This window comes from Propithecus coquereli, unplaced genomic scaffold (assembly GCF_000956105.1).
Source record: "Propithecus coquereli isolate 6110/MARCELLA unplaced genomic scaffold, Pcoq_1.0 Scaffold27, whole genome shotgun sequence".
Lineage (NCBI taxonomy): Eukaryota > Metazoa > Chordata > Mammalia > Primates > Indriidae > Propithecus > Propithecus coquereli.
In genome coordinates this window covers 7,902,363-7,925,422 of record NW_012148285.1, presented here as the reverse complement: position 1 = coordinate 7,925,422, position 23,060 = coordinate 7,902,363, and the positions used below count along the sequence as shown (strand labels likewise).

The 23,060-nt window shown below is 50.3% G+C and overlaps 1 protein-coding gene across 2 annotated transcripts in view; it reads left to right on the top strand.

Annotated features, from left to right (window-relative positions):
- Positions 1 to 22,034, top strand: part of EMP2 (epithelial membrane protein 2) — a 37,257-nt gene extending 15,223 nt beyond the window's left edge. Inside the window, exons 1-5 of one of the 2 annotated variants that reach the window (XM_012647807.1) lie at positions 2,918 to 2,967; positions 11,904 to 12,062; positions 14,201 to 14,291; positions 17,894 to 18,040; positions 20,714 to 22,034. In XM_012647807.1, coding sequence (XP_012503261.1) covers positions 11,985 to 12,062; positions 14,201 to 14,291; positions 17,894 to 18,040; positions 20,714 to 20,901 — 504 coding nt within the window. In that variant the 5' untranslated portion in view covers positions 2,918 to 2,967; positions 11,904 to 11,984 and the 3' untranslated portion in view covers positions 20,902 to 22,034. Of the gene's footprint in view, positions 1 to 2,917; positions 2,968 to 11,903; positions 12,063 to 14,200; positions 14,292 to 17,893; positions 18,041 to 20,713 lie in introns of those variants that run through there. The other variant, XM_012647806.1, reaches the window with a different exon arrangement.
- Positions 22,035 to 23,060: the final 1,026 nt, after the last annotated feature.

The following is a 23,060-nucleotide window of genomic DNA, read 5'->3' as shown; positions in this document are numbered from 1 at the left end:
GGACTTGGCTAGAATTGACATAATGTCGCATTTTTGCTACCTTTTATGGATAAAACAAATCACAAGGCCAGCCGGGGTTTGGTGGTTGGGGAAATAGATTCTACCTCTTGAACAGAGGATTCGACTTGCTAAAATGTTGTTAAAATTTTTTCCCCATGTGTACATGAGGGATATTGATCTGTCTTTTTTTTTTTTTCGTAATGTCTTTGTCTGGTTTTGGGGTCAGGGTAGTGCCAGCTTCATAGAATGAGTGTGGTGGGGAGGGTGTTCACTTCTCTTCAGTTTCCTGGAACCGTTTGTTTAGAATTTGTATTATTCTCCCTTAAGTGTTTGGCAGAATTCACCCGTGAAGCCATCAGGGCCTGGAGTTTTCTCTGAGGGAAGGGACTCTGGGCTCTTGATAAATATTTTTCCTCCTTTTATTGCCAAACTTGGGGGACAAAAAAAAGACTAGTTCATTTCTTTACATATTATTAGCCCTTAGCGCCTTGAAATCCAGCTCCTTCATTCATTCCTTCAGCACGTTGGCTGAGCACCGAGGATGAGCACGGCACTGTGTTGGGTGCTGGGAACACGGTCCGGCACAGACTCGCCGGCCCCGGCTTCTGCGAACCAAGTAAACAACCACGCTATGACATCAGGCCATGAGAGATGCTACGGGGAGAAAAATAAAGGGCTTTAGTTCGCATCACTAAAATTGTGGTCGCCGAGTCTGCCAAGGAGCTGATTTTCCCTCCTGATCCCTGTTTTCTGGTCTCTCCTCTTGGCTTCAGGTCCCGCTGCCGCCCTTGTTGCTCTCCCACTTCTGTGCCCACCCCGTCATCTCCTTCTCTGGCCTCATCTCCTCCATGTCCTCCTCTCCCTGGGCAGGACATCTCCTCTCCCGGTGGCCTCACCTGCCGTCCCCACACCAGGACACCAGGGTTTCTGTTCCTGGCTCCTGCTTTCTCCGGAGTGACAGTCCCGCCTGTACTTCCAACTGCTGGACACGTTTCCAGCATCGCTCCCTGGACATGTCCCAAACCAAAGGAGCTGTTTTCCTCGTCCTTCGGACAAGCTCCTCCTGCCCCATCCGAGAATCCTTTTCCCTGTCCCCCAGCCCATTGCCAAGTCCCGTCAGCTCTGCTTCTGGAAGCTCTCTCGCCCCTCCCTTCTGCCCACCCTCTTCTTGCCTCAGTCGAGACCCTCCTCATGTCCCACCAGGGCTGCTTGGGCAGCTTTCCCAAGTTCACCTCCTCCTGTTCCGTCTCCCTGGTGATAGTGCTGTGGATGGCTTTCTCCTAGAAGCAGATCTTACGGCTTTTCTGTTGCAAACCCCCTGCAGCCCCCACGGCCTCCAGGGGAACATTCCCTCTCCTTTGCGTGGCCCCCATGGCCCGTTAAGCTTCTTGCCTAGAAGAGAGTTCTGGTCTGGTCTCGGGGCCCAGCTGGACACACCCTTCCTCCATGGTGTGCTGCTCTGTGCCTCTGGGCATCCCACACCCCTTGGCTGCAACACCCTCCCCCGACAGCTCCGCCTGGCAACCCGCCCATCAGAGACCCGCTCAGTGTCACTTCCTTCACGAAGCTTCCAGTGCTGCCCCCACCGGAACACAGGGCCGGTCACACCACATGTGTCTCAGCACACGTGTCAGCATGTCGTGTCTACCTATACTCCCTTGTCCTCCGCAGACCCGGCAGCTCCCAGGGCAAAGGGAACAAGCCTTACTCATCCATGTGTCACCAGGGCTTGGGGTCCATGGCGGGTGCCTGATAAGTTCTCATTGGGTGAATGATTTTAAAGAACGGGCAATGGGCTAGTAGGCAAATGGCTGTGGTTTGAGCCCTGGCTCTGCCACCTGCAAATGGGACAATGTGAACAGACCCCTGAACTTTGAGTTAACGCCGACAAAGTGGGTCGTAGTCCTTTCCTGTCCTTATGACAGGGCTGTGTCCCCACTGACAGGTGTCTGCCATGCATGCAGTGGAGGGAAGAGGCTTCAGCCTGGAGAACTTGGGGATGACTTTGTGTTCTCAGCTTCCCTGGTCTCTAATGTGCTTCAAAAGTGTGTCCCAGGATGTGGGGCCTGGAGGAATGACGTAGCAATGGCCAGTGGCCAGCACCTGAAGCCAGGTGTGGCCCCAGGACTTTAGGTGGATGCCTGATCAGGCGTTAAAGTAACAGGACTCCAAAAAGGAAGGGAAATTCTGATTTAGGCCAGGCTACATGTTGGTTTCTCTGATGCCAAACTGCCTGGGTTCAAATCCCAGCTCCTGCCTTTCCTAGCTGTGTGATCTTGGGGACATTGCCTAACCTCTCTGCACCTGATTTTCTTTACCTGTAAAATGAGGCTAATTATAACACCTATATCATAGTGTTTTGGTGAGTAGTGAACACATTGATACGTATAAAGAGCTTAGAACAGTGACCGGCGCATGCTAGGCAATAAATGTTGGCTATCGTTATTGTTGAAGTTGTGGTTATTATAATATTATTCCATCAGATTGGAAGACCCAGGGCTACACAGACAGAATCATTCTCAGTGGCTTCTGCCCCGGAGCACTGCCAAATTCCAGTGTCCCGCCTGTTGCCATTTCCGGACAGAGCCAAATGTTGACTCTGTGCCCAGAGCCCGGGCCACAGGGAGCGTGAAGCTGGGCCCCCGGAATAATTGGCTTCCGCCATCCCCAGGGCATCTTGGATGCCTGGATCTTCCCAGCTGGCGGGTGTCCAGATACCAGGGCAGGAGGCTGAGCTGACCTCTGCCTTCCTGAAAACAGAGGCCAAAGCCACTGTCCCCCCGGAGTCCCGTGGGCAGTGGGAGGAGCCTGGGTTCCCGCCAGCCCGGGGTGGAGCCACCAGTGCTCACCAGCACGGCCTTCCCCAGGGGCCGGTGCCAGAGCCTCCTGGCCTTTTGAGCAAGAGCCGTGGGTGGAACGTCTCTGTGCTGCGGGACCGCCCCGGATCTCCGGACGCAAACATCTCAGGTCCGTATTGAAAGTTTCCACACCTCAGGATTGTATTTTGCCTACAATTCCGGGAAAAGGCTCCGACTCGGGCCGAGAGTCGGCCATGGTCTAAATTGTAGGAAGAACTCCTGAGGGTGGGAATGGGCTGGGCGGACGACGGGCATCTTACAGCACGTTCTTTCTCCGCGGGAAGCCCTCCGGGCTCGCTCTCTTGTGCGCCTGCGCATAAGGAAGCGTGTGCCAAAGCGGTTTCCTTTTGGCAACGGCAAGCAGGGGAGCGGGCTACCAGGGTGGAGATTTGTGTTTTTAGGAAGGAGAGGACAGGAGTGGACCCTTACGGTGTCCGTGGGCAGGTCCCGTGGCATTTTATTCACCCACAAGACCCTAATGGTGATGTTCCACCAACAAGGGCAAATGCTCCTTCTGGGGGAGGGTGGGCTGGTGTCCAGGGTGTTTGTGTGTTTCTGCACACCCAGGCCAGACGTGCAACACACGTGCGCGCATACACAGTAAGGGAACACTGGACTGAGGCCTGGCAGAACAGCTGCTCTATAGGACACAGCAAGGAGATGTCAGTTGTCGGTGTGTTTGTTTGTTATCTGAGGTTGGGATGGACATTTCTGTGGGCACAGTCCCTCTTCCTGTCAACCTTTAGAAAGTGAAATGCGCTGAGCCACCAACGTTCCATTCTGCTAGCAAAATTTCCATAGCCCTACCCACCCCTCCCGTGTCACGCCCCTTCCTCCTCCCTCTCACTCCTCCTCCTCAGCCCTGCTCTCCGCAGTTCTGGGGCCCTGAGGATGCCAGTTGCTGCTTGAGGAAACCCCGGTGCTGCTGCTCCTACCCCAGTTATGGGTTGTTTTTCCTTTTAGAAAACATTTTTTTGAAAGATCTCAAGTCCTGATATCCTGTGTTGTGTATTATTTTTACAGGCATTTCATAGAATGAGGAGTATCTAGGCCTTCACTCTGAAGACAGTTTACCATGGTACCTACAATGCACCTAAACCAAGGTTGGGGTGTCCAGGCAATTGATTGCACTCTGTGAGCCCAACCCAGTTTCTGGCTGGAAGGGGTCACACCGCGATACATTTAGAAAACATCCTACCGTGTCTGAATGATTCCTTGTAGATACCAAGGGAAAACTCTTATTTATAATCCAAACCAATCTCAAAGTAGATCAATAAAGACAGCAAATGCTTCAGCTTGGCCAGTGAGCTAATAGGATGAAAAATGCAGGAAACCCTGTTTTTGGTGCAAATGAGGACGGAAGCATAGCTCTTAACGAGGCCCTCTCTTAGTTATATCTCAACTTTAGCTAACGGGCCAGCGTAGAGAGAAGATGCCTTCACAGGTCCCTCCTGCCTGGCACAGAGCTCGAGAGAGATGCAGCCAAAGGTAAAAGACACAAAGATGATTTAACGCTGCCTTGTGCCCTCTTGCCTGATTTTAATTAGGCTGTGGTGTGGTTTTCATTAGGCCCTCGGCATACTAGTGGGAAAGAGAGTAGTAGAAAAATGCCTTGTATTTGGAATTGGAAAACCGGGGATTTGTGTCCTAGCCCTGTGAACTTTGGCAGGTCACAAAGGCTTTGGCCTTGGAGCCTTTGGGAGCCCCGGTTTCTCCTCTGTAAAAGAGGGATAATGATACCTTGCTCTGCCAGCTTCATAAGGTTGGCATGAAGACCCAATGCAAGACTCACTCTATAAACTGCAACTTGACTTTTAAGCATGGCGAGTCTCCTTTTTACGTGGGATGATCGCCCTGGGCACCCCTTCCCCACAGATCTGCTTTACCTCCTACCATCTTGGAATTATGCCGGCCCCCAGTGCCCTGACCACTGTCAGGAACAAATTTGCTGTCTTCCCCGAAGAATGCCGTGCGTGGATTGCTTGTCCTACTTGTCCTGTGACAGCAGCAGCTGCTGAGGCTGCACATGGCAGAGAGCAGGGGCGGGCAGAGTTGGGAGAGTGACTGGCCGGAGAATGTGCACAGGCTTGTAACTGAAACCGTGCATTTGCTTCTCCTCGGGGGTTCTATAACAGAAGACTTGGAACTATAAAAAATTTGGTAAGAGCTGAAGAAATGTGGAAAATAGGTGGGACCACAGAGAGAAAAAAAGGAAGGAAAGAAAAGGAAGGAAGGAAGAAAGGAAGGCAACTAGAAATTCTAGGGAAAAGAAGAATTTTTCAAGGAAAAAGTACAACCATAGTACACTATTCGGCTCTGCGGTGTACAATATTTACATGGTGGTGATGTAAATGACAATTATGGATCTAAGTTTAGACTGTACTGGGATGATGGGAGGGGGAAGACGCAGGGCAAATGATGGTGAGAGAAACGTTTCCCAAAGCAGAAAGTTCTAATAATAATGATAAATTAGTTGGGAAATAGAAGTGCATGGGTATTGTCTACAGATATGGAGAGAGGGTGGGAGTAGAAACAGCTGAAACGGTTAAAAGTGATTGCTTCCAGGGAGCAGGACTGGGGAAGGCGAAAGGCTGTGGTTTTTCTTCATACGCCTTTTGGTTCTATTATCTCTTTTAAAAAAATCATCACATGTATTATGTAGATCAAAACATTTTTAAAAGATAAGTTCTGCAAATCATAGGACTTTGATTTCTAGACAGGAACTACTCATCTAGTGCAGTCTCTGACCTTCAGGCAGGTCAATGCCCAAGCCCAAGTGGCCTTGTGGAATGTTCTGCTCAGCTCCTGAAGAAATTGCAAAAGGAAAAACAATGTGGTTTGTACTGTGCCACTAACATCGTGCTTGAATGCGACAGAGGCTTTTGGGAAATGGTCGCTGACTTGTGAAAGATTGTTGGGGGCCTTCCCACCGAGATAGAAAGGGCGATGGGAAAGGGGCCAGGAGACCCCGTTCTAATCCTGGCCTTGTTCCTGCTTCGCTGTAAGATGGGAGCAAGTCTCAGCCCTCCTGGGCCTCCAATCCTGCCCCTGCACAATCAGGGCTTTGAGTTTTCGAAGAGCCTTTACAGTTCTGCATTCTAGAACTGTAAAGTGATAGCAAATAGCTTTCAGAGGAGGAGATAAACAATCAACCAGTGAACGAATAAGATGCTTTCAGACTGTGCACGTCCTCCAGAGAAGATAAACTAGGGATGGGATAGATTATGCTGGAAGGGGGTGTGGCTACTTTACGTCGGGTGGTCTGGGATAATTCTCGGAGGAGGGGAGGTTTGAATTGAGACCTAGACAATGCCAGAGAGCCAAGTGAGTGTGGAACAGAGAGACTGTCCAGGGAAGTGTGTTCCAGGGAACTGAGACAAGGCCAGTGCAGCTAAAGCGACAAAGCACCGAAGTTTGCAGGGACAAGGGGAGCAGAGGAGGAAGACGGATCAGCATTCAACATCACATGTTTTGAAGGGAAAACAAGTTTTTGTGAATGGCAAGGATCGATTCTGATGGCACTTTGGGTTTGGTGGGCCAGCCTTCATCCAACGTGCAGCCCGGGGAGTTGTTTGTTCCTTAGTGTCACCAGAGAGGGCAGGGTACAGTGTGGTGTGTGTTGTGGCAAGGGGGCTGCACTGCTGGGAGAAGCCCTGGGATGGCTTAGGCTGGTCTCGCGGTGCCCGAATTATTTCTGGAGGAACTAAGGGACGTTCATAAGTCAAAGAAGGCTTCTCTCCCCACTCGTCATGCATAAGAGGTGGCCCAGTACCTGATACCCTCTGAAGACCCTCTGAAGATCAAGGCTGACACAGCACTAATGGTGCCCATATGCTTTGCAGTAAATTAAATTGAATTTTAAAAACTACAAGTAAAATAAATTGAATAGACATGGTCTTTGACTCAGCACCTCCACCACTAGGAATCTGTCCTTTGGTATAATAATGCCACGTGCAAAGAAATCAGTGCAAGGATGTTCATTGACAGTGTAGTGTGGAGTAGCAGAAAGTCTGGAAGTGACCTACATGGCTACCAATAGGGAACTAGTTAAGTACATTGTGGCGCAGCCACACAAGGGGACACGGGGCAGCCATTCCAAGAGCGAGGAGGATTCACATGCGCGGGAAAAGAATGATCTTGGAGGGATGTTATTAGAAAAACTAGATTAGAGGATGGGGCTTGGACTTGTGGCCAAAGGAGCTTGCTGGAGCTCCCAGCTACACACACCTGAGCCCCAATATCCCTGGGCCCCTCCAGCCAAAAGAAATTGGGGCTCTGTGGGAGCAGACACACCACTCACTAGCAGAGGGAGGAAGTATGGGGAAGGGCAAAGCGCTGAACTGAGGTCAGGAGTGTTACTGTGGTGTTGCTCCCTCCACAGGGAAACATGAGGAGTAGGGAATAAGTGTTGCCCCCAGCAAATGTCTCTGGAAGGTTACACAGAAAACTGAGAAGAGTGGTTGCCTCAAGAAAGGCTCTGTGTTGGCCAGGCGCGGTGGCTCACGCCTGTAATCCTAGCACTCTGGGAGGCTGAGGTGGGAGGATTGTTTGAGCTCAGGAGTTCGAGACCAACCTGAGCAAGAGCGAGACCCTGTTTCTACTAAAAATAGAAAGAAATTAGCCGGGCATGGTGGCGTATGCCTATAATCCCAGCTACCCGGGAGGCTGAGGCAGGAGGATCACTTGAGCCCAGGAGTTTGAGGTTGCTGTGAGCTAGGCTGATGCCACGGCACTCTAGCCCGGGCAACACAGTGAGACTCTGTCTCAAAAAAAAAAAAAAAAGAAAAAAAGACACTGTGGGAGACTGGTATGAGGGATGGTGGCAGACAGGGTATAGAGATGCAGGAGTGAAGTGTCATTTTTATTCCCTCTTAAGGATGCGTGGGATTCCTCTATATATGAATAACTTCCTGCAAAGCCCTCTCTGGTGAGGTCACCAGCAGTGTCCTGGGTTCACAGTCCTATAATTGATTTACCCTTATTTTGTTTTTTACTGGAGATCTGAATTCCAGATGTCGTCATGGGAGAGTACTAAGGAGGTGACATTTACTCCTCTGTTCCCTAATTTTCCTGGGTGCCAATGGTTCAAACCAATCTTGAGGTACCTTTATATGTCCTCAGACCTTTCTCTTTCCCTGGACTAGAGACCTCACTTGATGTCTTATAAAAACTGAACCCTTTCTGGAATACGCAGGAGCGTATTCCTAACGTCTAAAACCTCCGACTGAAAATGTGCCCAGGGCTTAAAGCAGCGCCTCCCAGACATCAGGCATTTGAGAACCACCCCCAGGATTTTTGCTCTCACGGGACCACCTGGCCTTTTTCCTTACATAACAGTTTTTCTTGAATGACTCATGTTTACAACTTAATAAATTTGTTTTAAAAGGATATTTTAAATCACTATTATAAATAATATTACTTCCTACAAAAAAAAAAACCTTAAGTATAACAAACCAAAAAAAAAGGTATTAAATTCTAGCTACAAACTATGGCCTAACCAAAGATCTGCTTTTTCTTCTTGTGAAAAAGAAATTAGCAAGTATTAGAGACAGACTAGCGCCACACCGAGTCTCTTTTCTTGGTGGATTTAGAAGGATTGGAATGAGGACTTTCTGTCTATATGATTCAGTGTTAATGCTCTAGCAAAGCATGATCCAAAATCATGCCTTAGAACATTTGAGTTCCACGCTTTGGAGAAGAATGGGTTAAAGCCTTTTTTTTTTTTCCTTTTCTAGAAAGTGTCAGTTATGTGTCCCTATGCATTTGCGTCATCTGAGCTGGACAATATATGAAGCCATTTGTGGCCCTGATGAAGCTGGCATTCTGGCATTCCAGCTGATATTGAAGTAACATGGCATTCCAGCTGATATTGAAATAACATGGCATTTAGCATGGTACACGAACCTTTTTTCCTGAGGTCAGAAATGCATCTATTTGAGAGAAAAAAAAAAAAAGAAAAAGAAATGCATCTATTTAGAGGCAATGTATGATGGCTGCTAAGAATGACGCAGGACTAAACAAAGGGGAATTTGTCCTTTTTCAGGGAATTGGAAGAATCTCTGAACTGGTTCATTGGGTTCTTTCAAGTGGTGATGTACAGAATTGCAGCTGGGACCTCCCAGACTGAGTTCTGCAGCCACACAGCTCCTGGCTCATCCTCTCAAGGAGGCGCCCCTTTGAGAGCCCGCAGGCAGTGATCAGTCCCATGAGGGAGTAACGGGGTGAGAATGAGCAGGTTCAGAGAGCAGAGCTGGCAGAGAAAGGGTGGCGAGTTTGTGCAGTGCCTGTCCACTAGAGGAGGTGGGCGAGTCGGTACCAGAAAAAGGCTATTTTAAATGATCCTATTTCAGAATATCAGTGGGTGCTCAAACTATTGGGGTGAAAGTTTCCTGAGAGATAGGATCTTTACATTATTTCAGAATACCTCCCCACAAATGCTACAAATGGACGAACCTTGGAAACGTCACACTAAGTGAAAGCAGACAGACACAAAAGGCTACATATTGTATGATTCCATTTATATTAAATATTCAGAATAGGCACATCCTTAGAGACAGAAAGCGTGTTAGTTGTTGCCCAGGGCTAGGGGGAGGGGAGAATGGGAAGTGACTGCTTAATGGGTACAGAGTGTCCTTTTGGGGTGATGAAATGTTCTAGAACTAGATAGTGGTGATAGATGTACAACATTGTGAATGTAATAAGTGCCACTAATGGTAAATCTTATATTATGTGAATTTTACCACAATAAAAATATCACCCCCCGCAAATGATTTTTTAATTAGAAAGGGAAAATGTACAGTGAAAGAATCTGGCAGGCCGTAACCAAGTGATCAAAGTTAGCGTCACCAGACTGTGCCTCCTGGTGGGGTACACTGAGGACACATGGCTTATGTTGCATTCTTGTCAAAAAAACGTAACCTGAATCAAATCAGGAAGAAACATCAAACACAAATTTGAGGGACATTCTACAAAATAAAAAGTCAATACTCAAATGCTATCAGTGTCACGAGAAACAGAGAAAGGCTGAGGACCCGTTGTGTACGGAAGGAGACTCAGGAGACATGACACAGTGCAACGCGTCATCTTGCAGTGGATCGTGAGCCAGGAAAACAGAAAGCGATATGAGACGTTATTGGGATAATTGAAGAAATTTGAAAATGGACTGTAAATGTGATAATAATATTGTATCATGTCAAATGTCTCCATTGTGATTATCATACTGTGGTTATGGAGGGAAATGCCTTTGTTTTTCAGAAATACACACTAAAGTATTTAAACGTAAAGAGGTGTGGGTTCGGCAACTTGCTCTCAAGTAGTCCAGAGTGTGTGTGTGTGTGTGTGTGTGTGTGTGTGTGTGTGTGTGCGCGCGCGCGCGCACGTTCGCACACATGCATGTATCAATCCATTTAAAACTGGGGCTAAGATTTCATCCTGATTTGAACTGTACTTTAAAAAGTGAAACTAAAAATTAATTTTATTTTCTACAACATTTTAGTAATAATATCTGGTTGCAATTACTGGAATGAACCAAGTATTCATGTGGTTACACTCTGCCAACCAGATTGATAACGACATCTTCACTTGACATTTCAGTTTCATCAACCAAGATCATGGTCATGTTTGTAAAAAGTGTTCAAAGGTTTCCTCAGTGTTCCCACGTGTGACTTTTAATCCTTTGATATTCAAATAATTCTTTTGAATGCTTTTTTTTTTTTTTTTACATCATCCACATTCATTTTTTCCTCTTTTATTTTGAACTCGTCCAGCTCAGACAGCTCCTCGTGGGTTAATGCCTTTGGTGCCTTTTGAGCAGTCCTCCAGGGTCACTTTCGTCGACTTGGTACGATTCTAGTTCTTTTGCAAGATTTCCAATTTCACTTTGCAGTCGCTTCCTATTGTATATTATTCAAACTGTCCTACCAAAGTAAAAAAGTTACCCTGAAATCTCAGCGGTTTAACATCCAAAGGCTTGTTTCTCAATCATAACATCTATGCAAGGTGTGAAGCTTCAAGGTATTGTGGCTGCACCATGCCCAGCTACTTCCCCAGGGGAGGAAGCGTGGAAAACTCACACCTGCTGTGCCATACTTCCTCAGAGAAATAATGTGCTGTGCAGTTCTGCCCCATTGGTCAGAATTAGTCACTAGGGCCCCGACCTGACTGCAAGGGCGTCTGGGAAATGTAGTCTTCTCCTGTGATCAGAGAGAAAGAAGAAAATCAAATGGCAACTGTATGCCTCACATTGGATTTGTATTTTGGGGTCCAGTGTTGTTCAAATGGGGATAGATACTGAGAAGAGGGGTGTTTGAATGGGAATTAATTTTATACATGGTCAGATCATTAGGAAATGTTTTTGTATTGTGATCACTTTTGCTTTGTTATGAAGCAGGGACTCTGATAGTGAGTCGTCAGGCGAGGAGTTTCTGGGGCGTGGGATCAGGAGCATGTTGGCACACACACAGCTACTCCTTCCTGACCGGGGGCCTGCGGTGTGCTTCAAAGGCACAATGCTTCTCTGAATTAGGGATTTTAATGGGTCCTCACCCCTCCTCCTCTGCAAGGAATATTTGGCATTTGGATCCAACAACAAACAGCTCTTCATGCCAGACTTTTTTGTGCAGTGAAGGCTCCAGGCTCCAGGAGAGGAAAAATGAGAACTGTTTTCTGTTTTCTAAGACCCTCCTAAAATTTGATTTTTAAAATTTTTTTTAGAGACAAGCACTCCCTCTGTCACCCAGGCTGTAGTGTAATGGCATGATCGTAGCTCGCTATAACTTTGAATTTCTGGGCTCAAGCTGTCCTCCCCACTTAGCCTCTCCAGTAGCTGGGACTACAGGTGCTCACCACCACACCCGGCTAGTTTTTTTTTTTAATATTTTTTGTAGAGATGGGGTCTCTCTATGTTGCCCAGGCTGGTCTCAAACTCCTGGCCTCAATTGATCCTCCCATCTTGGCCTCCCAAAGCGTTGGGATTACGGCATGGGCCCCCGTGCCCAGCCTAACATTTGCATATTTTTATTTTTAATTTTGTTTTGTCGTTGACAGACTTGAATCTCTCTCACGCTCTTCAGCACATCCCTCTCTGGACTTTACACGTGACTTCTCACCCCGCCCCGCCCCGTGACAATGTTGGTGCTTCTGGCTTTCATCATCCTCTTCCACATCACCTCCGCCGCCCTGCTGTTCATCGCCACCATCGACAATGTAAGTGCCCCTCCTGCCGGACACCGTGGAACCTGTGTCCTAGAGTCGGTAGGAGCGGGGTGAGAACTCTGCCAAGATGCTCGGGATTTGGGGTTGGCCCATCTTCTGAACCCAGGACTGAGGACTCTTGGCCTAAATATGGGGCTTCTGGAGTGTCCCATGTGCCGGTTTGGATGGCAAGTCCCAGAGGGCAGGGACCTCTGTCCTCTCATCTCAGATTTCCCCCCAGAGCCTGGCTCTAGGAAGCTCTCCAAGAATGTTGTGTGGATTCCCTGTCCTCTAGACCAGCGCTCTCAGCCTCGCCACCCTTGTCATTTTGGGCTGTGTGTCCTTCCTGTGCGCTGTAGGAGGTTCAGCAGCATCCCCGGCCTTTACCCTCTAGATGCTGGTAGCACCTGCACCTCTGGTCGTGACAAACAAAAATGTCTTCAGACATTGCCAAATGTCCCGGGGACAGCAAAATAGCCCTCTGCTGAAGGCCACTGCCCTCTGCCCCAGGGTGACCCACTCCAGGTGACCTCTGTCCCCCACGCTGATACCTCCTTACCAGCTACGATCCCTTGTTGGCAGCCCACCTGGCCACGCCTTCCCCAATGGAGCTCATGCTTGGAACTTTCCAGACTCTATACGTGGCTCTTTAGTATCCAGCTTGCAGCCATATGGCAGGAATATATTTGATAAATAACGCTTTGGCGTAGATTAATATCCCTCCAGGCAGGAAATGAAGCTTTTTAACAGAGCTGCTCTATGGCCATGTGCAGATCCAAAGACATGGCTTCCGTCCTGATAATTTCAGACTGCAGAGATACCGAAGGGGCAGCATTGCTCAGAAAGTCAACAAGTGCTCCGTATGAGTGGCCACCAACTCTGCCTACACACAGGGCTCCTTTTGATTAATCCTCATAACAATAAAGTAACACCTGTCATGTAGACAGCCATTACTGTGGCCAGGGCCTGTGTAAGCCCTTCCGTATACGTCGTCTCCTGTGAGCCTCGCTCCGACTGGACCAGGCAGGGACACTTCTTGCACTGCTTTACACATGAGGGCAGTTTGGCCATGTGGTGGAGTTTACACTGCAGGAAGTGGCAGAGCCGGGATTTGAACCATCCCAGAGGCTCCCGGTCCTGGATCCGGCCAGGGGAGATGAGCGCAGGGATTGCATCCGAGTTCTGGAGCTTCTTGCCCAGCTGCTGTGAGTGGCCTGGGCAGGGACCACGCTGATGCTATGTGTTAAAGTATTTGGACTCCACCATCCAAAGGGCCCACTGTCTGCAAAATAAATGGTATTGAATGTTCTTTTAGAATCTCCTCTTTCCATTTCTTGCATCTAGTCCTTTGGGATCCTGAAAAGGTCCCAGACTTAGTGAGAGGGATAGACAGACATTGGGGGAAGAAAATGCATGCACTGTAGCACCCGAGAGTCCTGTCGGGCACCCCATGGTGTTCATGTTATCATGGCACTTACGGAGAAGACGCAGGTGGACTTTTCTGCCCATTAGTGAGTCTGATGGTGTTCATCATGCATTTGGAATTGTCCCTGGCATCGTCACTGGGCATGTAGTGGGGGCTCAGTGAGTGTTTGTTGACCAGATGGATGGGGGGGAGGGTCCAGTCTTGGGGAGGATGGAAAGTAGAGGGAGGAGCATCTTGGGTGTTGCGGGCAGGAGGGAGCCACAGCAGCACCGAGGGAAATGAATGCATTTGGGCTGCAGGCAGGAAAGTCCTGTCTGGTCAATTCCATCCATCCCGGGTGTTCCCCCCTAGACTCGAACGTTTCCTAACTCTGCCCCCACATCGCCCTGTGGTTCTGGGGGACCTGACGACCGTCTACTCCAATTACCACCCGCCCAGCCTCGTCTCTTTCCCACACCCTGGGAGGGCCTGGGCCACCGCTTGCCCTTCTGCCAACCAGCGTCAGGGCACCGCCGGGAGCTGGTTAGAAATGCAGACTCCCAGGCCCACCCAGCCCTCCCGAGTCAGAGTCCGCACGTGAACCTGACCCCGTGACTCGCTCGCAGGCTGCAGCGTGAGCCGCTCTGGAGCCACTACCGCCCTGCGCACCTCACACCTCACAGCAGTCGGGGTTGGCACCGCTAGCGGACAAACAGCCTTTCTCTGTTTCCGTTCCCTGTCGCAGGCCTGGTGGGTAGGAGAGGAGTTTTTTGCGGATGTCTGGAGAGTGTGCCTCAACAACACGAACTGCACGGAAGTCGGCGACACCTTTGAAGGTGAGCGCGAGCGAGAAAGGAAGATCGGGGAGTGCGTTCTTCGGGGTCCCTGACTCCTCACCTCTCCTCCGCTCGCTGGGCGGGCCTGGGGGGCAGAGGGGACCCGCTCCAGCTGAGTTGGGCTTCGTCCCTTCTCTTCTGCCCTTGGCAAAGCAGAGTTTTCCTTCTCGTCCTTCCCGCAGCTCCGGCTGTCGCGTGGGATTTTCTCTCCCCACCTTTTTATCCGAGCCCCACCTCTGAGCAGGCGCAGTGGCTGCGACTCACCTCCGGTCACCTTTCCCCACCCTGCAGTCACCACGAGTGCTGGCTTCTGCCCCGCGGGAGCTGGGTGACAACACCTTGGGCAGGTCTCTCTCCGTGTCCTCAGTTGTAAAATGGAGCCAGTGACGATGTCCCTGCCATGCCTGCCTCTTCAAATGAGCTAAAATATGTGAGGGGCTTTGAAATACAGAAAATCCCACTTAAAAACATTCCAACCGCTCTCTTTCATCGTGGAATGAGTGGTTCTGTTTCCCTCGTAGAACTGACGGGCGAGACACTTTGGGGTCTCGGTTGCCCGATGACGTGCCGGGTGCCCAGTTAGATTAGGTATTTTAGATAAACAGCAGATACGTTCGTAGTATGAAATGTCCCAAGTATCACATGGGATATACTTACGCTAAAAACTGTTTGTTGTTTATCCGATATTCAGATGTAACTGGGCATCCCGTCGTTGTGTTTGTTTGCCAAAGATGACAGCTCTATTTGGGGAGCAAGGGACCCTACTCACTGGGTCCAAAAGTCTCACCATGCACCGAATAACAACATTCATAATAAAGGCAGCAAAAATTCCAAGCGAAGGTACCATTTACAGAAGGTTTACTGTGAGGCGCGGGTCTCAGTCCTTTACATATGCGATCTCCTAACCCTGTCAGGCAGGGACCATAGGCCCCATTCGAAGATGGGGAAACTGAGGCACGGACCAGTTAAGTTACCCAAAGAGCAAACGATGGAGTCAGGATTCCAATCTCGATGTGCCCAACTCCAAAGCCTGTGCTTCTTAAGTGCAGGACAGGGTCAGCTCTGTCTCCCTCTCCGTCTGTTCATCTGTCACACTAACCTCTGGCCCTGGGAACAGCCGGTCTTCTCGTGCTCTGCAAACGCCAGCTGTGGCCGGTGTGTGTGGCTAGCTGGGAGGGCTCGCTGTGCGCCGTGGCCGTGTTTCCAGGCCTCTGTCCGTGTTCCACGTCCTCCGTGTGGGATTATTTACTTGTTATTTTCTTTAAAACGGGTTGGCGAACTACCGGCCAAATTCAGCCCAACGCCTGTTTTTGTTTGGCCCTTGAGCTGAGAACAGTTTTTGCATTTTTAAAGAGTAGTTTAAAAAAAACACAAAAACCTCAAACCAAAACAAAATTTTAAAAAAAAGGACATTTGACAAGAGATCATACTGTCCACAAAACCTAAAATGTTTACTGTCTGGCCTTTTACTGAAAAGTTTGCTGACCCCTACTTTTTAAAATAGCTCACTTTTTCCTTACATACATTGATTTTAAAGGTAACTTTGCATCCTTACCATAAGTGATGAACTAGCATCACTTGCTTTTAGAAAATACTAGCTTGAAAACCAAATGATGTTACTAAAGTCTGGGCAGACACACTTACCTCCTGAAGGCTGTGAGTCCGTTTCGGGTTCTTCCCATGTTCATAAACAAAACAAACAACCAAAACCCAAATATTAGTGGGTGTTTTAAAAGTACTAAAGCTCCAAGTGGAGAGCTCCTTGGAAGAATGTAAACAAAGCAAAGTGAACAGCCCTCCGGTGAAGTGAGGTTTTGTTTTTTTCCTGCCCTCCTGGGTCCCACAAACACTAACCTCACGGGCACTCTCTGCACCCATCTCCCAACGTTGAGACTCCCTGTCTAAAAACACGTGTCCGACTGTTCCCCCAAAGCCATGTTTTCTACGTTTGCCATCCTACGAGCCGCCTAAACATACAGATTTCTGGTGCCTACCGCAGGATGACGGTAGCAGAATTTCTGGAGGGTGGGGTGGGGGAAGCCCAGGACTCTGTATTTTTAACACGCATCCTGATCATTCCTGAAATTGGGCAAATTTGGGAAGTGCTGCTCTGAGCCGGAGGGTTGCGACTTTGGCCCTACACTGGAGTTCCCCGGGTGGCTTTGCAAACCCCCGATGCCCAGTCTCGGTGCCCAACATTCTGATTTGTTTCATCTTGCTATAGCCTGGTGGGACTCCTTTTTTTAACGGAGTTGTGATTTACAAACAAGGACGTGCACCCTTCCTAAGGGCTCAGGTTGATGCGTTTTGACCATTGTATGAACACCCATGTAACCACCGTCCAAAACAAGATCGAGAACATTCCCCACACGCCTGAGAAGTTCCCCCGGGCCGCTTTCCACTGGCTGCCACCATCCCCTGCCCCCAGGGCAACCGCCTCTGACTTCTGTCGCTGTAGTTGACTTCCGCCTGTTCTTGGACTTCATCCCAACGGGGTCACGTGGTGCACAGGCGGGTCTGGGTGAGGAATCGAGGAGGGCCTAGGTGCTCTCCCAGTGACCCTCCTGTGCAGCCAGAATGAATTAAGATTCACTGCTCTGAACATTTCATGAAGAACTTACAAATTATGCTCCCTCCAGTCGATTTCAGGCAAAACTGCAAAATTGCAAGCAAATAAAAGGGTTTGTCCTTATGTTTCCTGTGCAGCCTGGGCACTCTCCCCTCACCCGGTCTTTTATCCACATCCTGGTGACAACATCCAGCTCGTACACAGGACTCTCTCTTTGCCAGCACCCTCCAAAGCCTTACACAGATGAGTTTCCTCCCCTTTCCTGGCCTGGTGAGGGGGAGCTGTGAGTATTCCCATTTTACAGGTGTGGAAACTGAGGCCCACGAAGGTCACTGCAGTCCCTGTGCTTGTCTCCTTCTCTGCACCACTGGAGCATAACTTCAGCTGTGTCCTTTCTCTCCATGTGACATGCTCACCCCAGAAATTCTCCCTTCTCCACTGAAACCTCCCTGTACTGAGCCCCAAACCCTCACACCCCAGTCTCTGTTAAGGCTGATCTGAAACAAAAGGAACACCCTTACCGCCCTACGGCGTGACCATAAAGGTCACCCTGTGATGCTCCCAGGCTGCTGTGGAGTCTGCAGAGCACTTAGAGAAGGCCACTCGGTCCCCTGAGCCCTGAGTCCATGGCAGTCCCTCTGGGGACCTTTCTAAAGTCCAGCCTCCCAAGGCCCCACCCTGACTTCTTGATTCAGAGTTGACCAGGCCGGAGCCTGGAGATTTGCACTTTAAAAAATCCCCTGTCTGTGAGCCTCGCATTTGGGAGCCGGGACCCGAGAGAGCAGGTGGTTCTCGCTCCGTTTTCCAGATAAGGATGTTGCGATCATCTGGTCAGGCGCGCAGTAGACACCGGAGTGGGGGACTCTGGAAGACTCCATGGCTGCCCCTGTGCTCAGACCGTGTAGACGGCAGCCTGGACCCCGGCCCGTCTGTCTCCCGTCACCCCCAATCCGGAGCTGCTGCAGTCGCCGTGCACCCCGAGGTGCCGGCCGGCCGTGGTCCTCAGCCGTGCGCCCTCGCCCTCTGCCCGCAGGGTATACCACGCTGCAGGCCGTCCAGGCCACCATGATCCTGTCCACCACCCTCTGCTGCATCGCCTTCCTCATCTTCCTCTTCCAGCTCTTCCGCCTCAAGCAGGGGGAGAGGTTCGTCCTGACGTCCATCATCCAGCTCATGTCCTGTAAGTACAGCGACAGGCGTCCTGGGGTAAGCTCTCCCTTCCAGCCGCCCAGGAGGGACGCCAGGAGGAGGGTGGCCAGCGAGGATTTGGAAAGGAAAAGTTGGCTGCCGTGCTGGGACAGGACATCTTACATTCGGGAGTTTGGATTTAGTTAGGGGGTCCGGGAAGGCGTCCGGGAGCCTGGGCTGGGCTCCGTAGGGTGAGTAGGAGTTGATGTCTGGAGTGTGGACATGCGGAGCGCAGGAGGAGGTGGCCCAGAGGGGGCAGGTAGGGCCATGCCCCAGGGGTCTTGTAGGGCATGGCGAGGATTTGGCGTCTTTGTCCTAAACCGGTGGGACGCCATCAACAGGCTTGAGGCAGGCGGGTGACAGAAGCTCCCACTGTGGGCCAGGCCTGGGCCGGCTGCTGGAGACAGAGATGAACGAGGCACAGCCTCGGTCCTGGAGGGGTTTGGAGAAAGCAGATGTCTCAGAGCGCTTTTCTCTGCTTAGGAATCTTAGCCACGATCATTGCTGTTTCTCAGTGCCGGTTTATAGCTTTCCAGTGACGGAAACGTAGGAGCCCTCGCGTGGCTTTCTAACAGGGAATGAACGGGTGGCTGGATGAAGGCAAGAAACCTGGTCGTCTGGAGTCAAGTCCAAGCCTGCCATGCCCTCGGGACGGCCCCTGGGGCGTGTCACCAGCATACTGGGGTGACAACTTGTTCCAGTTTGCCTGGGACTGTCTCTGTTTTAAACTGAAAGTCCCGTATCCCGGGAAACCCCTCGGTTGGGGGCAAAGTGGGGTGGTTGGTTACACACAGCGTCCCCTCCCCTCGGGGCGCTTTCGCTGGACAGCCAGGGCCCCGCTTCCAGGCACAGGCAGAGAATGGAAGTGTTTTCAGGTGGGAAGGACTCTGGAAGGTCACCTGATCTTGAGAGCCCCAAGTCCATGACAGTCCCTCTTTAGGGACCTTTCTAAAGTGCAGGTCCCCAGGGCCCCCCCCTGACCTTTGAATCAGAGTCTGTCCCTCCCACGCTGCCCTAAGCCTGCGCGGTGTTTGGGTGCCTGATCAGTTGGGGATTTTAGGTGCAAGCAACAGATACTCTAACTCATGTCAGAGATGGGACTGTGGGGTCCTTTGCAAGAATCAAAGGAAAAGCTGAAAAACAGGTCTTGGCACCAGCGGGTGCCAGGCAGTCGGTTTCAGGGAGGTGCTGTCGGAATCGAGGGACTCCAGCGGTATCACTTTGTCTGGATCCACATTTCTAGGAATGAGAGTCTGATTAGCAGAGACTGTCTTATGCACTCGATCCCCAGCCAGAGAAGGTCCGGGCACCTGACAGACACTCCCGCCAAAACTGCCCGGCCAGGAGAGGGGTAGGACCCCCACAGAAAGTCAGACCATTTGCCCTCATGCTGGCACCAATGTCTGTGAGTTTTGGGCCTGCAAGTGTTTCAATTAGGATGCTTTTGGTTGCACGTAAGAGAAAATCCAATTAATATGACGAGCCAAAAAGATGTTTATGTTTTTACATACTCAGTACCCTGGAGGTGGAAGGTGCCAGAGCTGGTTTGGCAGTTCATCAGCATTGAGCACGCACTTCCGCTCTTTCCATTCTTCTATTCTGTCATCTTGAGGGTCAGCGATAACCCCTTCATGGCTCCAAAAAGGCTGCTGCAGCTCCAGACATCCCATCCTGCCCTGACAATATCTAAAGCAGTAAGCAAGGGGAAGTAGAGCAATTACAGAAAGTTTTCTCTTCCCTCATCTCTTTCTTTCCAGGAAGAGATATTTTTCACGGAAGGATTTTCTGTGGCCAGAACCGGGACATGTACTGATCCCGGTAAACTACGACAAGTAAACAGGAACCAGATTGCCAGGGGAAGGGTTGGCAAACTAGGGCCCAGGGGCCAGATCTGACCTGCCACATGTTTTTATAAATAAAATTTTGTTGGAACACAGCCACAACCATTCATTTATGTATTGTCTATGGCTGCTGGCACACTGCAACGGCAGAGTTGAGTAGTTGTGACGATGGCCCACAAAAATCTACACAGTTTATTGTCTGGCCCTCTACAGGGCAAATTTATTGGCCCCTGGTGTAGACTGACTATGCTTATCCTTGGGGTTGGGTCCTTGGCTGTCCAAACAAAACTGGTTTCAGCAAGAATGGGAAGCGAAATAGCTACAGGGTAGGTGACAATATTCCACCACAAAATATTAGTTGCAATTTTTGCAATAGGCTAAAATAAATATCTATTAATAATGAAAGTTTAAGTTTGTCTTTAACTCCAGCCATATGCCCCTCAGTTACCTGGGGTGCACCATGCTCTGTGATTTATTCAAACTCTCGTTTTTGCCTGGGAGCAGTGGCTCACGCCTGTAATCCTAGCACTCTGGGAGGCTGAGGCGGGAGGATCACTTGAGGTCAGGAGTTCGAGACCAGCCTGAGCAAGAGCAGGACCACATCTCTACTAAAAAAAAAAAAAAAAAAAATAGAAAAATGAGCCAGGCCTGGTGGTGCGCACCTGTAGTCCCAGCTGCTCGGGAGGCTGAGGCAGGAGGATCACTTTAGCCCAGGAGTTAGAGGTTGCTGTGAGCTAGGCTGATGCCACTGCACTCTAGCCCAGGAGACAGAGCAAGCCTTTGTCTCAAAACCAAAAAACAAACTCTGGTTTTCTTCCCAATAGGTCTGTGCGTCATGATTGCGGCTTCCATTTATACAGACAGGCGCGAAGAACTTCACAGCAAAAACAAGCAATTCTACCCGCTGAGCTCGGAAGGCAGATACGGCTACTCCTTCATCCTGGCCTGGGTGGCCTTCGCCTTCACCTTCGTCAGCGGCATGATGTACCTGATACTGAGAAAGCGCAAATAGAGCTCCAGGAGCGGGTCACCTTTGCGGCAGCACGGAATCCACATTCAGATAACCGTTTTGTATATAATCATATTTTTTTGTGGTTTTTCTAGCAAACATATTGTTTCCTTTAAAAGCCAAAAAAAAAAAGAAAGAAAAAAGAGAGAAGAGTTTTTGCATTCTTGAGACCAGAGAACAGACTGTGAAGCTGGTGTTCGGGACTCCTGCCCACTCGAAAGTCTCAGCAAGGCCAAGGCAAAAATCCAGCAAAGCTCAAATCCAGAAATGCTCAGCGGCAAGTGTCTTAACCACGGGCCTGTGACGTGGTAAGACGAGAGACCGAGAAAGCCAGGTCTCTAGGGAGAACGTGCCTCCTGTACGTTCCGGCCGGGCCCCTTCTCACCTGAGCTTCCCTTCCCAAATCTGCCGTGGTTGAAGGGACGTGAGGAGGGGCCCAGGTGAGGGATGACAGTCTCCCCAGATGTTTAGCCCAAGTGCCATGTGAGAAGCAGTGTGGCCCTGGCATTCTGTCCCCATCCAAACCAGAGCCCAATCCTCTTGTAATGGGCTGGTCCGAAGAGTCCCATCCAAATTTGCAGACAGCAACCACCTGCTGGCCTTAGGGATGGTAATCCTTAACCTGGGTGGCAGATTCAGACTCACCCTAAGGCGAAAAGTCTCACCGTGCGATGCCTTAGAGCACCTTTTAAAATGCAGACCACAGGGCCCCTCCTCAGACCTGCAGAATCAGAGTCTTCGAGGGATAGAGCCCAGGAATCTGCATTTCTAACACGCTCTTTGGGTGATGCTTAGATGCATTAGAGTTGGGGACCACAGTCCCTGGGCCGGGCGAGCAGAGCTGCCTTGTAAATGCTCGAGATCTTGTCACCCCGAGATGGGGACGTGGGTCCAGCCCCCAGTGCGGGCAGCCTCAGCCTCCATCACCACAGCTGTTTACATCTGGGCCACTCAACTCCGGTCCCAGGCTGAACCGATAGCCAGACACCCTGTCTCAGAAACCCTCTCCCTGCTCCTCCTGCCCTGCGTTCTAAGGCTGCTGGCCTCTAACCCCTGTTTCTAGAGCCTCAGAGGACCCACCTGCCATTCATTCATTCATTCATTCATCAAGATAATAAATCCTGGCTTGTTTGCCATGTGTCAGGCACGGGGGACACCGTCTTGAGATAATCTCTCTCCTCTTGGGGGCTCATAGCCTAGCGGAGGAAACAGATTAAAAACCAATTAGGAAAACTAATTACACACTGATGGAGGCTGCAAAGAACACCACCAAGAATTCAAAATAGAGGCCCAAAGCACGGGAGGGAACCTGCGTCATGCGTGCGGATTTTAAGTGCTCCTGGAGGCAATCAGATCAGCGTAAATACAGCTCCCTTCAGCTCAGGCAGATGACATTTACCGGGCAGGGCCTGTCCACGTTGCATCCAGGAAACACTCCCGTGGAGGGGCTCACAGAGCCGGGGTTCTCGAGCTTTCGGGGTGCCAGTGCCCCTCGGGAGAGGCTGACTCGGCAGTGTCTGGGTGGTTCCGAGACTGTGCTGAGAAATAGGGCTTTGGGGGCTTGTCTTTCGGGGCCACCCCGGAAACGTTCTACGATGGAAGCTCTTTGCACCTCAGTGTCTTTTTCCGCTGTGTTCTGCGCATGGTGCTGGGCGGCGTCCCGGATGGGGGTGCGACCTCGTGCTACTGAAATCCTTTTGCTCTTCTGCTAAGTGGCGTGAGGGTTTGCCATGAGCTCGCTTCCAGGGAGCTGCGCAGACGTCTGGTCTGAGTAGGTTAGGGCCGCCGCGAATGCCTCTTCAGGATTGGGTTTTTCCGTCTATCCATTCATGCATTCATTTCTTTTCAACAAATAGTATTAACTCTTCAGTGTGTGAGGCACCACGTGAGGCTCTGAAAATACAGGGATGAGCACGCCCAGATATCCTCCCCGTCCTCATGGAGTTTGCAGTCTCTGAGACAGGCCCTCCTCCCCATGGCGAGGCCACCAGCCCAGGACAGGGTGATACAGGGCCAGAGATGGCACAAATGGTCACCTCCTGCCATGATGGAAAACTGTCGTTAGACACGTTGTGAATAAGAGCGTAGGTTACACCCCCGGGGCTTGCAGGATGCTGCGTAAGCCTCCCGGAGGAAGCCGAGTCTAAAGTTCCCTTCAAACT